General features: G+C 45.7%; 1 protein-coding gene across 9 annotated transcripts in view; it reads right to left on the bottom strand.

The window, feature by feature from the left end:
- The window catches only part of SUFU (SUFU negative regulator of hedgehog signaling), a 124,247-nt gene that overhangs the window by 41,431 nt on the left and 67,604 nt on the right, over positions 1 to 15,212 (bottom strand). For all 9 annotated transcript variants that reach the window (XM_045040612.1, XM_045040609.1, XM_023240862.2 and 6 more), the window contains exons 4-6: positions 3,494 to 3,636; positions 2,472 to 2,557; positions 2,123 to 2,195 (exon numbers count right to left, since the gene is read on the bottom strand). In XM_045040612.1, the coding sequence (XP_044896547.1) occupies positions 2,123 to 2,195; positions 2,472 to 2,557; positions 3,494 to 3,636 (302 nt within the window). The remainder of the gene's footprint in view (positions 1 to 2,122; positions 2,196 to 2,471; positions 2,558 to 3,493; positions 3,637 to 15,212) is intronic.

Genomic DNA, 15,212 nt, shown 5'->3' with positions numbered 1-15,212 from the left:
GGCACACAGCTGGCTGGTAGCAGGGCCTGGAGCAAAGGAACAGGAGCCAGCTTTAAAATGAACTGCCTATGAGCAGGCCCCAGACAGCTACAAACGAGTACAGCAGAGTTCCCCTTGGTGCACAGGGCAATCAGGTGAGAAAGCTGGACTTTCTTACCAAGGTCTCCCCCCTTTTTTTTTTTTAATTTTCATTTTTTATTTTTAAGTAAACTCTACACCCAATGCGAGGCCTGAACTTATGACCCTGAGATCAAGAGTTGTGTGCTCTACCACTGAGCCAGCCCCCCAACACCTCCTGCTTGCTTTCAAAGACCAGTAGGTGCTCTGGGTCCTGTTGGCTGGTCTCAGCAGAGGCCCAAGACTAGGATGGAGAACTGTTCTTGGCACGCAGAGAAGGACGGGCTGCTTATCCTACTAGTTCAAAGGACCAAGTTCTTTCTTAGTACTTGGCACTTATGACAGGGGCTAAACAGTGGCCCATGTTGGATCCCAGTGTGGCTGCCGAACAATGACATAGGGAAACATAGGGAAACAAACCTTCATGGTTCCTGGTTTTTGCATAAGCAGAAGCTACAGGGAAACCAAGTATAAAGCAGCAATAACAAAGGATCCTCCCAGCAATTTAAAAACTTCAGTGTTACAGGCACTAGGAAAATAGAGGAGCATCATCTGTGAATGAGGAGGGCTTCTGCCCAAGAACTCATAGGTCTACAGTAAAGAACCCACAGGGACTGCTGGCTGTATGTCTGCCTGCCACCTCTCGTTCCTCCTGAAGGACATGGAGCTCCTAGTGCCTGCCCACGGCCTACCAGATTTTTACAGAAACATGAAAGGTTCAGAGACGGCAATGACCTGCAATTGGTGGGGGGAAGTAGAAGAAAGCGTACACAAGCCAGGGACATTCTTAGTTGTCTGCTGTCCTGTTTCATGAGCAGCCCATTAGGAAGGAAGTTATGCTCTAGGTGGTTTTCAAAATTAACTTGCATGCAAAGAGTGTTTCTTCTAAGAAACCAAAGATGTCACTGCACAGCTGGGTCACAGTGAGTGGGCAACTGCAGGCCTGCATGTATACAGACTTCCTTTAGACTTCAAAGAATGCCAGCCTCCCCAGGGGAGGAGCCTGGAGTCTGACTGCCCAAGGGGAAGATGTATCTAAAAGGGGGGAATACGATCATTAGACCCATCAGAATTCCCACTGCAGCTGGGTCATGGGGTCAGTATCACCTGCTCCGTCGGTTATGGGGTGCTGGCAGTGGAGGGGTGGTTCCCTGAAGGGCAGTCTATATTCTTTTAAGAAAGGGGAAGTGGGAGGAAGAATACTGGGCAAGCAATATTGATTTTCTGTAGCTGCTGCTGATCTTTTTTTTTTTTTTTATGTCAGGTGTACTGATGTATGATTTACATACAATAAAATTCATCCTTTTTTTAATCCTTAAAAAATGTTTTTTATGTTAGAGACAGAAAGAGAGAGAGAAAGAGAGTGGGGGAGAGGGGCAGAAGGAGAGAGAGGGAGAGAATCTTAAACAGACTGCATATTCAGCAAGGAGCCCGACTCGGGGTTTGATCCCACAACTCTGGGATCATGACCTAAGCTGAAATCAAGAGTTGGATGCTCAAATGACTGAGCTACCTAGGTGCCCATTTTCATCCGTTTTTTTTTTTTTTAATGCTTATTTATTTTTTGAGAGACAGAGACAGAGCATGAGCGGGGGAGAGGACAGTGAGAGAGGGAGTCACAGATTCCAAAACAGGCTCCAGGCTCCAAACTGTCAACACAGAGCCTGACGCGGGGCCCGAACTCACGAACCGAATCGCGAGATCATGACCTGAGCTGAAGTCAGAGGCTTACCCGACTGAGCCACCTGGATGCACCCTGCCACCACCCCCCACACCATTTTCTTCCTTTTTAAATGCAAAAAGACACGTGTCAGAGGCAAGTTTCCTGGCCTGAAATCTCTGCTCCCTGTGTGCTCTGCAGAATTCAAGGGACAAGCTGAAATCATGCCATATTTCTATTCACTCACAAATAAAACTCCTCCATTTTCCCAGCATGAAAGCCAGTGTTATTTGGAAGAGGCCTAGGCAGAATGTGCTAGAAAGGTTTTCCTCACTCAAGACATACTTGCAGGTGTGGATCGATCTCAAATATGGTCTCTCCCCTCCGCATGTCAGTTATCAGCCAGGGGCCGCCAGCGCTGTGGACAAGGAAAGGGGACAGGATGGTAACTGAGGGCCTGGGGCTGATGGTCTGGGGATTCAGACTGCCCTGTTTGCTTCCCTAGGCCCAGAACACAGGGGAGCAGTTAGAGGTCAGGGGCTGTCAGGGAGCAAGTCGGTAGGAATCCCTGACGTGAAAAATCGGTGCCTGAAAAGCAACGTAAGGGGAAGCCCACATACAGGGTTAAGGAGGAACCCCCACCCCCAGGCCCAGGGAGCCAGGCCCCCACCTCATAGGCTGGGGGTGTACTCACACAGGCACCGTCCGCAGCAGCTCCAAGATGCCCTGCCCGTTCCACTGCTGGGCTGCATGGAGCTCCTCGGTACAGACGCCAACAATCTGGGACCCCGGGGACAAGATGCGGTTGTGTGTTAATGACCACTCCCCCCCTGCCCCACCCCCCGCCCCAGAAGAACCACCACCTAGGCTCTTTTAGGGTCAACTCAAGTTGGGGGACCACAGGCAAGATCTGTGGTCAGAGGCTGGTCTATGCAAAATGGGACGGTTTCCTGGCTAGGAGAGAGTAGCTGCCTGGCTAGGAGATGGAAGAATTCACAGATGGGGCACTAAGGCCTGACCCTTGCCCCGTTATAATGGGCCAGACTTGTGTCTGGGTGACACAAAGTCTAGCCCTAGACTACAGAGGCAAAAATCAGTCTGGGTCCTCAGCCCGTCCCTGGAAGCAGGGGGTGTTCAGCGAGATGTTCCTGCCGGGGCTATGATCACAGGGAATGTAAACAGAGGAGATTCTGAGACCCTTCAAGCTCAGAATGACAACCAAAGGGCCCCAGAAGTTTGCAGAAAAGCTTCCTTCCTCGTCAGGGGCTGGGCCTTTATGTAAACCTCAAGGGAAACAAGTGAACCTTCACACAGACACCATCATGCCCACAAGCGAGCCCAGGTGCAGCCAGAGTGGAGGCACACCCCTTCGGGTGAGGGCAAGGCCAGCCCGACGCTGCCTTCCTGCTAGGAGGTCCTGTGCCTACTGCTGTCTGGGTCTTTACTAGTTCCTCAAATACCCACCCTGTTAGCCACTCAACTACAGCCATTCTCCAGCCCCCCCCCACATGGCCCCTTACCTTTCCCCCTTCTCCCACCTCAGCAGGCTAAATCAGACCATCCGACTATACCTGACGAACCATCAGAGGGGACAGAAAATGCAAGAAGACTGAAGGAAATCTCCTGCTCCCTTCACCTCCCCTACCCAAGCCCTTCTGTCCTACTAGGACTTCTCGCCCAGGAAGGGCTTGAGCCCATGTCCGACCCGCGCCTCACCTGGAGGAATGTAACCACCCCAAAGGGTGTCTGCACGGGCTGCATCTGTGGGTCTTCTGTCAGCAGCATGTGCTGAATTCTTGACTCACTGTTATCCAAAGGGCTGTGCCAAGACACGTGGTCCCCACTGCAGAAGGTGTTCTCTGTGGGAGAGACATGGCGACGCTCAGTGTTGGAGGCCTCGCATCTAGGCCTGGAACCCTGGTATCTGAGAAGCCTGGGCTGGGAAGCTGCCCAGCCTTCCAGGGGAAGCATTCACTCATAGGGGAGAAAAGATTGTGGATATTCCCCCAAAACCAAACGTGTCCCTGCTTGCCAGTTCTGCCAGCCTTCAGTAGAATAGGACAGCCTGCTAGCGTGGATGCTCACTTGGCCTGGCACATCCAAAAACTTATTTGGGGTGGGAGGGAGCCATGATCAGGTCTGCCAAAAAAGAATAAAGTGCTTCAGTGTGGGACCACCTGGCCAGAAATCCTCAGGGAGGCTAGAGGGCAGTGAAAGCACTTCACCTTGGAAAAACACATGCCTGGTTCCAATCCTTTTCTGTGCTGCTGAAAGTGTTCTAAAAGGAACCAACAACTGTGGAGGGCCTTTGAAATTGGTCACTGGCTTCCCACAGGTAGACAGATACAGGGATTTCTGAGGAACACTGGAGGCTTCAAGTACATGGAGGTCTAAATTGGGCCTCACACACCTCAGCAGAGATGTATAGTCTGGAGGGACAGGTGTTTCCATGAAAACACAGACACTGTGCCCAGGAGAAATGTGCCAACATGGCCAACTCACAGCCTCACCCCTGCACTTCACACAGGCTCATCACTTCAAAAAACTGTTTAGGGTACCATAACCACACAGAAGAAAACACCCATGTGGTATGAAGTCACCCCTGACCCCTGGCTCTTATGTTCGGCACCCTTCCAAAGGTGCTCTGCATTTACCAGCCTGTGTGCATCTACAGTTCTTTCCACCCCTTATTTTATTTATTTATTTTTGTAATACAAATGGCAGCACACTGTTTTGCATGTTTTGCTTAATGATATATCTTGGGGGATCATTTCATATCAGCACATAATAAGCTACCTCATTCTCAAAATATGTTTTAAGTTTATTCATTTTGAGAGAGAGAGAGAGAGAATCCCAAGTAGGTTCTGCACCATCAACATGGAGCCCGACTCAGGGATCGATCCCACAAACTATGAGATCAGGACCTGTGCTGAAATCAAGAGTCAGAAGCTTAACCAACTGAGCCACCTAGGCACTCCAAAAGCTACCTCATTCTTCTTTTTTTTTTTTTTTCTTCGAGAGAGAGAGAGAGAGAGCAAGAGTGAGTGGCAGAGATAGAGAATCCCAGAAGGGGCAGAAGGAGACAGAGAGAGAGAGAGAGAGAGAGAGAGAGAGAGAGAGAGAAGTGGGGCTCACCCGAAGCAGGGCTCATGTTTTTACCTGAAGCAGGGCTTGTGTTCACCTGAAACGGGGCTCAAGCTCACCCGATATGGGGCTCAAACTCATGAACCGTGAGATCATGACCTACCTGAGCCAAAGTCAGATGCTTAATGAGTGAGCCCCCCAGGCACCTGCTACCTCATTCTTTAAATGGCTATATGGTAGTTCATTGTGGTCTATCACTTATGACCTGGGAACCTTAACAGCTGGGGAATCTTCACTTTTTATTGATATTTAAGGCAAGGCAGAACATGAAAACGCGTGCGCGCGCGTACACACACACACACACACACACACACACACACACACACACACCAGTCAGGGAAACGTGAGAGAGCTTCTGCTCTCACTTGTCTCAGTCTGAATACTAATTCCCTCCTGTGTCAGGTGTGGTTATACAACTACTTTTTCCACCTAAGAGGCTCAGTTTTTTGGTCCTAACCTCAAAAGCATTCATTTATGAGGGTGAAGGAAGACTACTTCATCTAGGAAACATGGGTGATAAAGGGAGAGAAGACACATCTCCAAGCAGAGTCAACTAGAAACCTTCAATTTTCCCAATTCCTGCTGTGCCTGCTCTTCCCAGATTCCTTCTCCTTTTACAGAAACGTGTGTCTACAAGCAGCTTGCATGATCTACAAGTTAGAAACAAGGCAACAAGTAAAAAAGATTGAATTAGTTAATTCAAAAGCTTATCCCACAATAAGCTCACCCCATATGGCCTCACTGGCAAATTCTACCAAACATTTAAAGAATTGATACCAATTCTTCACAAACTTTTCCAACAAAAATAGAAGAGGTAACACTTCCCAATTCTTTCTATAAAACCAATATTACCCTGATACCAAAGCCAGACAAAGGCATTACAAAAAAAGAAAGCCATAGACCATTATCCCTTATTCATACAGACATAAAAATCCTCCACAAAATAGTAGTAAACTAAACATAGCAACATAAAAAAAGGGTTATATACAATGACCAAGTGAGATTTATCCCAGAAATACATGGTTAATGTAACATAAGAAAATCAATGTAATACACTACATCAAAAGAATAAAGATTAAAAATAACCCCACAGGATCATCTCAATAGACAAAGAAGAAGCATTTGCAAAATCCAATACTCTTTTATGATAAGAACACTTAAACTAGGAAGAGATAGGAACTTCCTCAAACTATAAAAGCGCATCTACAAAAAACCTACAGCTAACATCATATTTGATAGTAAGGACTAAATTATTTTCCTCTAAGATCAGGAACAGAACACAGATGCCTACTCTTATCAGTTCTATTTTACATTGTCCTAGAGGTTCTAACCAGGGCAACTAGGCAAGAAAAATAAACAAAAATCTGGGTAAACTGGAAAGGAAACGAAAATGTATTTGCAGATGACATGATCTTGTACATAGAAAACCCTAAGGAATCCACTAAAAAACTATCAGTATAAACAAGTCCAGCAAGGTTGCAGGGTACAATAGCAATGTACAAAAATCACTTGTATTTCTGTACATTAGCAGTGAACAATCTGAAAATGAAATTAAGGGGCTCCTGGGTAGCTCAGTCGGTTAAGCATCTGACTTTGGCTCAGGTCATGATCTCGCTGTTCGTGGGTTTGAGCCCCATGTCAGGCTCTGTGCTGACAGCTCAGAGCCTGGAGCTTGCTCTGGATTCTGTCTCCCTCTTTCTCCACCCCTCTCCAGCTTGTGCTCTCTCTCTCTGTCTCTCAAAAATAAATGAACATTAAGAAAACTTCCATTTACAATAGAATCAAAAAGAAAACAATGCTTAGGAATAAACTTAACAAAAGAAGTGTAAAACTTGTACTCTGAAAACTACAAAACACTGTTGAAAGGATTTAGAGAAAGCCTACATAAATGAAAAAAATGCAGTATTCATGGACAGAAAGAGAGACTTAATATTGTTGACCGTAATATTCCCCAAATTGATCTACAGATTCAATGCAATCCCTATCAAAATGCCAGGTGCCTTTTTTACAGAAATGTACATGGTGATCCTAAAATTCATATGAAAATGCAAGGGACCCAAAATAGCCAAAAGAAGCTTGAAAAGACAAACAGGGGTGCCTGGCTGGCTCAGTTGGTGAAGTGTGCAACTCTTGATCTTGGGGTTGTGAGTTTGAGCCCCACGCTGGGTGTAGCAATTATTTAAAAATAAAATCTTTAGGGGCCCCTGGGTGGCTCAGTTGGTTAAGCGTCTGACTCTTGGTTTCGGCTCAGGTCATGATCTCATCAATGTGGGTTTGAGCCCCATGTCAGACTCCACAGCTGCAGCGTGGAGTCTGCTTGGGATTCTCTCTCTCTCTCTCTCTCTCTCTCTCTCTCTCTCTCTCTCTCTCCCTCTCTCTTTGCCCCTCCCCCACTTGTGCTGTCTCTGTCTCAAAATAAATAAATAAACTTAAAAAAATAAAATCTTTAAAAAGAAAGGAAGGAGGGAAGGAAGGAAGGAAGGAAGGAAGAAAAAGACAAAGTTGGAAGACTTAATCCTACTGATTTCAAAACTTGATACATGGCACAAAAACAGACACTCAGATCAATGGAACAGAATAGAGAACCCAGAAATAGACCCACAAATATACGGCCAACTAATCTTTGACAAAACAGGAAAGAATATCCAATGGAATAAAGACAGTCTCTTCAGCAAGTGGTGCTGGGAAAACTGGACAGCGACATGCAGAAAAATGAACCTCAACCACTTTCTTACACCATACGCAAAAATAAACTCAAAATGGATGAAAGACCTAAATGTGAGACAGGAAGCCATCAGAATCCTCGAGGAGAGAGCAGGCAAAAACCTCTTTGATCTTGGTGGCAGCCACTTCTCCAGAGGCACATCTCCAGAGGCAAGGGACACAAAAGCAAAAATGAACTATTGGGACCACATCAAAATAAAAAGCTTCTGCACAGCGAAGGAAACAATCAGCAAAACTAAAAGGCAACTGACAGAATGGGAGAAGCTTTTTGCAAACGACATATCAGATAAACGGTTAGTATCCAAAATCTATAAAGAACTTCTCAAACTCAACACCCAAAATACAAATAATCCAGTCAAGAAATGAGCAAAAGCCATGAATAGACACTTCTCCAAAGAAGACATCCAGATGGCCAACCGACACATGAAAAAGCACTCAACATCACTCATCATAAGGGAAATACAAATTAAAACCACAATGAGATACCACCTCACACCTGTCAGAATGGCTACATTAACAACTCAGGCAACAACAAATGTTGGTGAGGATGCGGAGAAAGAGGATCTCTTTTGCCCTGCTGGTGGGAATGCAAACTGTACAGCCACTCTGGAAAACAGTATGGAGGTTCCTCAAAAAGTTAAAAATAGAACTACCCTACGACCCAGCAATTGCACTACTGGGTATTTATCCAAGGGATACAGGTGTGCTGTTTTGAAGGGACACATGCACCCCAAGGCTTAGAGCAGCACTATCCACAATAGCCAAAGTATGGAAAGAGCCCAAATGTCCATTGATGGATGAATGGATAAAGAAGATGTGGTATATATATACAATGGAGTATTACCCGGCAATCAAAAAGAATGAAATCTTGCCATTTGCAACTACGTGGATGGAAATAGAGGGTATTATACTAAGTGAAATTAGTCAGAGAAAGACAAATATCATATGACTTCACTCATATGAGGACTTTAAGATACAGAACAGACGAACACAAGGGAAGGGAAGCAAAAATAATATAAGGGAAGGGGACGAAACATAAGAGACTCTTAAATACGGAGAACAACAGAGGGTTACTGGAGGGGTTGTGGGAGGAGGGATGGGCTACATGGGTAAGAGGCATTAAGGAATCTACCCCTGAAACCATTGCTGCACTATATGCTAACTAACTTGGATGTAAACTTAAGAAATTAGATTACATTAAATTAAAAAAAAAAAACAACTTGATACAAAGCTACAGTTACCAAGACAGTGTGGTACTAGCATAAGGATAGACATTTGATCAATGTAACAGAATTTAGAGTCCAGAAATAAGCCCTCACATTTATGACCAATTAATTTTTGAAAAGAGTGCCAAGACAATTCAATATAAGAAAGGCAGTCTTTTCAGAAAATGGTACTGGAACAACTGGATATCCACACATGAAAGACCCAAGTTGGATCTCTTCCTTACACCATAAACAAAAATTAATTTAAAATGGATCATACGCCCAACTATAAGAGCTGAAACCGTAAAACTCTAAGAAACACAGGAATAAATCTTCTGACCTTAAATTAGGCAGTGGTTTCTTAGACACCAAAAGCACAAGCAACAAAGGAGAGATAAATTGGACTTCATTAAAATTAAAACCTTTTGTGCTGCAAACAGTACTTTCACAAAGTAAAAAGAAATGCAAACCAAAACCACAATGAGAGGACACTTCACAACCATTAGGATGGCTATTATAAGACAAAACAAAACACCACCCAAAAAATAACAAGTGCTGGTGAGGCTGTGGAAAAACTGGAACTTTGGTGCACTGTTCCTGGAAATGTAAAATGGTGCAACCACTGTGGAAAACAGTGTGACAGTTCCTCAAAAGGTTAAACATAGAATTATCATATGATCCAGCAATTTTACTTCTGGATATATACCCAAAAGAATTATTTAAAAAAATTTTTTTAATCTTTATTTATTTTTGAGAGAGAGAGAGACAGAGACAGAGACAGGGTGCGAGGGGGGAGGAGCAGAGAGAGAGGGAGACACAGAATCTGAAGCAGGCTCCAGGCTCTGAGCTGTCAGCAGAGCCCAATGCAGGGCTCGAACTCACTAACCGTGAGATTATGACCTGAGCCAAAGTCGGACGCTTAACTGACTGAGCCACCCAGGTGCCCCTAAACACAATTAAAAAAAAAAAAGAAAAGAAAAGAAAATGAACAGACAATATACAGAATGGGAGAAAATATCTACATAGATCTTATAGGTATCCAGAATATATAAAGAAACTTACAGCCCAATAATAAAAAGACAAATAGTCCAACTTTATAATGGGTGAAGGATCTGAATAGAATTTTTCTCCAAGAAAGATATACAAATAGCCAATAAACACATGAAAAGATGCTTTACGTGATTAGCCATTAGGGAAATGCAAATCGAAACAGCAGTGAGATACCATCATTTCACACCCACTAGGGCGGCTACAATTAAAAATAACAATAACGAGTGTTGGTAAGGAAAGAAATTGTAACCCTCACACACTGCTGGTGGGAATGTAAAATAGTGGAATGCTTTGGAATACAGTCTGGCAATCCCTCAAATGATTAAACTTGGAGCTGCCATATGACCTAGCAATTCCAAGCCAATGTATATTCCCAAGAGAAATGAAAACACGTTCACACAAAGACTTGTACATGAATGTTCACAGCAGTGTTATTCACAACAGCCCAAAGTGGGAAATAACCCAATGTCTATCGACTAATGAAAAGATACAGGAGAGGCGCCTGGGTGGCTCAGTCGGTTAAGCGTCCAACTTTGGCTCAGGTCATGATCTCACGGTTCGTGAATTTGAGCCCCGCGTTGGGCTCTGTGCTGACAGCTCAGAGCTTGGAGCCTGCTTCACATTCTGCCTCTCCCTCTCTCTCTGCCCCTTCCCTGCTCATGCTCTGTCTCTCTCTGTCTCAAAAATAAACACTAAAAAAAAAAAAAAATTTTTTTTTAAAAAAAAGATAAAGGAAATGTGGTATGTCCACACAATGGAGTATTATTTGGCAATAAAAATGAAGTACTGATACACGCTATAACACAAACCTTAATAACATTATACTAAGTGAAAGAAGCCAGTTCCAAAAGGACATATGCAATTCCATTTGTATGTAATGTTCAGAATAGGCAAATCTATGCAGACAGAGAGATTGGTGGTTGCCTAAGGCTAGAATGGTTAGTGACTTGTATGGCACTGCTTTTGGGGGTGATGAAAAGGTTCTGGGGTTCATTGTGGTGACAGTTTCACAACTGTGAATTACACGGTATTATGAATTATATCTCAATAAAGATGTAAAAAAATAAAGAATATAGTAGGTGAAAGGGAGGAATCTTGAGGGAAAGGCAAAGTAATCAAAGCAAAGCCAAGGTCTTGGATTCTTGGTTACTACCTTCTCAGGTAAGCTGTGGCCTGGGAGAAATGTGACTCATAATGCCGAGACATCACAGCATTTTATGGTCTACACGACCTGAATGACCAACGTTTTCATTTTCCACAAATCAGGAAAGGATCCGTGAGACAGACTGCCGGAAGTCATGGGGGCAAGTCAGTGATGGTGAGCACAGTGCCACATTACCCAAACTTTCGAGTCATCCGTAACACTTCAGTGTTGGTACCAGCTGTATGACAACCTGCATTTACCCCGAGATTGACTCACTTTTTAAAACCTAAACAAACTTAGTTTAAAAGGAAACTTCATATTACTACTAAATCAGGAAAATAAAAGGAAAATCAGTGTTGCTTATGGTAACTGCAAAGTGATTTCCTGAAAACAAATTTAATTTCTAACAGCTACTGTTATCTACCTGACATTATTAAAAACTGAAATGAACCAGAGTTGAAGAGCCATTAGAGGTTTAAAGAGTCATATCAAACTGATAAATCAGAAGGATTGAATCAGAGACCTGAAGAGGGAAGAGAGTCCTCACTATTTGGATCATTGAATGCCTTGTCCAGTCATGAACTAAAATCTCCAGCTGGCTTTGGCAAACCCTGGTGTCGTGGTTAACTTTGCAGTTGGGAAGGCCCAGATCCTATTTGCTTCTGCCCCTTACTAGTTACAACCCTCAGCAACTTGCCCAACGACAATTCCCAAGCCAGTTTCCTCATCTGTAAGCAGGGAATAGCGTGCCTCAGTTTGCTTTCCACCGTTGCATGTTATTCCTGTACTGGAATACGGTACAGCTATTCCTGCCCAGGTCCTAGTCCCTCTACCAGAAATCAAGAACCTGCCACAGAGCCTGTAGCTCACAGCAGAGGCCAGTAGGTGGCACCATCGCTCCTGTTTTAAGAAAGAGTTGGTCAAGTTCTCTCCCCTGACCCCACATCTGGCTGTCTGGTCTATACAAATATACTCCAAACCTGACAGGAACAGAAATTGGAAACAGGGAAAAGGCTGAACGGTTTTGGAGCCATGATGTTTTATTAATCAGAACGGACCGGGTTTAAAAATAATTGTTGTACAAACCCAAACTGTTTAAATGAAATAAGAATGACCAAAAAAAAAAAAAAATACCTCGTACAGGTTTAATTTGGGAAGGGGCCTAATTTAGGCAGCTGGGAGGGGAGACCCTAAGGCAGAAAAGGGAGACGGACCCAGTGGCTGCTCTGGGACCAACACACGTGGGATCAGGAGTGAGTTAAAAAGAAGGAAGGGAGAGGAGAACGCATAACCACACCAGAAAGGTTTAGAGCGTGAGACGCTAACAACCTTCCAGCATAGGACATGGTCTTTCTTCCCCAGCTCTGCTTGGTGGGGGAACCAGACTTATTAGCTCTGCTGTGGCCAAGAAACAGTCTTTCTTAACAATGAAAGAGCCTTGGTCACAGTTTTCAAGCCTGGGACAAAGCCACAATGGGCTCATTCTTGAGTCCAGTCTGGTCTTTATGCCCTGGATGCTCGGCCCCATTCTGTGTGGAGCCACTGCGGGCCTCAGCACTCAGGCCCCAGCGCCCACCCCAGGAAGCTCTCAGCCCCTTCAGATGGGTTTTCAAATGCTAATAATGCCTCGGTCGGAGGCCCAGCTGTTCAGTCCAGTGGTTAGAGGGGCGCCATTTCCTCTCTCTTCAGCTCCCTGAAGTGTCCTAACCAAGACATTAGGATGCAAATCCCTGGGACCTCCACCCAAAACACATTAGCAGAGGGGTAATGCCTAGGGTCTCAAGGCAGGCCATTCCAGGTGAAGCCTGGATGCTCACTTTCCCTTCCCTTCCCTCTTCCTCTGAGCTCTAGCTCCAAGTACCCTGAGAAACCTCCCTCAGCTGCTGCCTATTGGGCAAAGTCACAGGGGGGAAGGCCACTCCAGGCTGGCAAAGAGAGTCCAAAAACTGCTGCGTATACTTCTGCCCCTTGCTTAGCTGAAAGAAAGGGTTCACTACTCTGTGTCTCCTTCCCCATTAGCAAACAACCCCCTGGCAAGAACTGTATGGGAACGCGAGTGCTAACAGGCCCCTCAGATTGGCCCTTACCCTACCCCCACCGCCCAAACATCCAGCTTTAGTCTAGCTGTTTGAAGTTGGGCTGTGCCGGATATAAGAAGTTAGCAAAATCTAGGGAAATGGGTTGCAGAAGAAAACAGCCATTGTTTGTAAAATAATTAGTGCTGCCTTTGAAACACTGAGGAACAAATACATTCTCTAAGAGTTCTTAATTCATCCCAACTCTGGAAAATGACTGTCGGTCTCCATTCTGTGTGAAAGTACAGTCCCAGCGATGATGTTTTACACAAAAGTTTGGAAAGCGGTGCTCCACCCCCCACACCCTTTACTCGAATTAATTCACTTGGTCGGAAGAGAATGGGTTAATGTTGTCTTCCAGAGCGGGAAAGAGTGGGTTTCTCATGGCTGAAGCTTGGACCCCAGAAGTCAAAGGCACTTTTGAGAGAGTGCTCTGAGAGGATGAAGGGCAAGGGCAGGAAACCCTGCTGAATTGTGCCAGGTGTCACAGGAGTGGCTGGTATACAAGGGGGATTTTAGAGAGTGCAGGAAAATGGGAGGTGGTGCAAAGCAGGCTGGCAGACTGGAGTCTGTCAACTCCAAGGTCAAATTTTTGAACGATGGGGTCGCCATCACAGTCTCGCAAGAAGCGGTCTCCAGTTTTCTTGCCTTCTTGGCGCTCACACATCACACCAATGCTCATACCTGCTTTGACAACGCGGGCTTAAGTGTCCTGGATGAAGACCCAGAGCTGGCTGGTTACTAGGAGGGCTCAGCAGTTCTTCCCTAAAATGCCAAATGTGCCAGACACGCCCCCAGCAACACAGACTGCTGATAGGGAAGCGTCAGGAAGCCTGTCCTCCTGTCTCCTGAAAGTCCCAGCATGAAACCAAGGCCCAAGGGGAGCATCTGGCAACTGCCCGACCCCACCCTCCTTCCTGAGAAGGCCTAATAGGCTACTGCAGCCACTGTGGCCTGCTCGGCGGAGTTGGGTCCAAAGGCTCCCTCTGAGATTAGAAGATGGCCCCTTAGAGTCAACTGCAGGCCCACAAACTGAAATATCCTTATGGGGGCTGAAACACAAACCTGCACAGTCCCAGGCAGCCTCATGACACCCCAGTGAGAGGAGACAACCTGGAGGTTTTGCTGAATGAACCAGCCCTGGCCAGAGCAGTGGAGGAGGCAACGTTCAAAGTCAGTCCTGTTAGCCTCTGCCCAGCCCAGATGGTCCTAACTGGGGCCAATGAGTTGGCCCACTGCCCCCGCTGGATCTCTCACGGAATCCTATCCTAATTTCTAAAGCCCAGGTGCTTTCTCCTTGCTCTATGCCAAGCTGTGGGGAGGGGAGGGATGTGTGTGCCTTGTTTACTTGTTTCTCGAGCCTACAAAATTTTAGGAGGGCATAGGGTATAGGACAGCCTAATGTCACTGCTACAGATTACATTTCTGGAGGCCTCAACACAGCCATGAGATGCTATGCCGATTCTGGGGAGAGTACGACCCCAGGCACTGCACTAAGACCCAGGGCCTCCTCCAGGTCTCCACTGCTTTCACATGACAGCACCCATCCAAGGACCAGTGGCACAGACCCTCTTCTCGCTGGGGAAGATCAGCAGCTCTCCTTCCTCCGGGAATCCAAACAAAGCGGTGGGTAAGCACTTCCCTGCCTGCCGGCCCTTACTCCCCATCTCCAAGCCAAGGCTAGGATTTCAGCTTAGAGACTTGCAGCAGTGGTAAGGCAAGGCCCATCTCAGGAACTTGGGATAGCAGTTGAGAGCAGTGAGGAACGCACATCACAGAGGAGCAAAAAATAAATATGTCCTGGGTTGATTCCCCTCTAACACTTCAGCGTGGCAAGGAGAACATATAAAAGGATGGGATATTCTAGAGCTTAGAGGCTTCAGCTGGTACAAAACAACAGAATTTGGCGCCCCCGCTCTTCTTCACACACACATGCACAGCAGACAAGATGCCTGCAGGGAAGGAGATCTCAGGAGCATGATGGCACACCCCCCTTGCAGGGTTTCAGATCAAACTTCTCCAAAGAAAGGCCATTTTCTTTTAAGAAAGAAAAAATAGCAAGAAGGCAGACAAACTGTGGGGGGAGGGAGAGA

The sequence above is a fragment of the Felis catus genome, chromosome D2 (genome assembly GCF_018350175.1).
Source record: "Felis catus isolate Fca126 chromosome D2, F.catus_Fca126_mat1.0, whole genome shotgun sequence".
NCBI lineage: Eukaryota > Metazoa > Chordata > Mammalia > Carnivora > Felidae > Felis > Felis catus.
The sequence above is the reverse complement of the archived record's forward strand: the minus strand, read 5'-3'. Positions and strand labels throughout refer to the sequence as shown.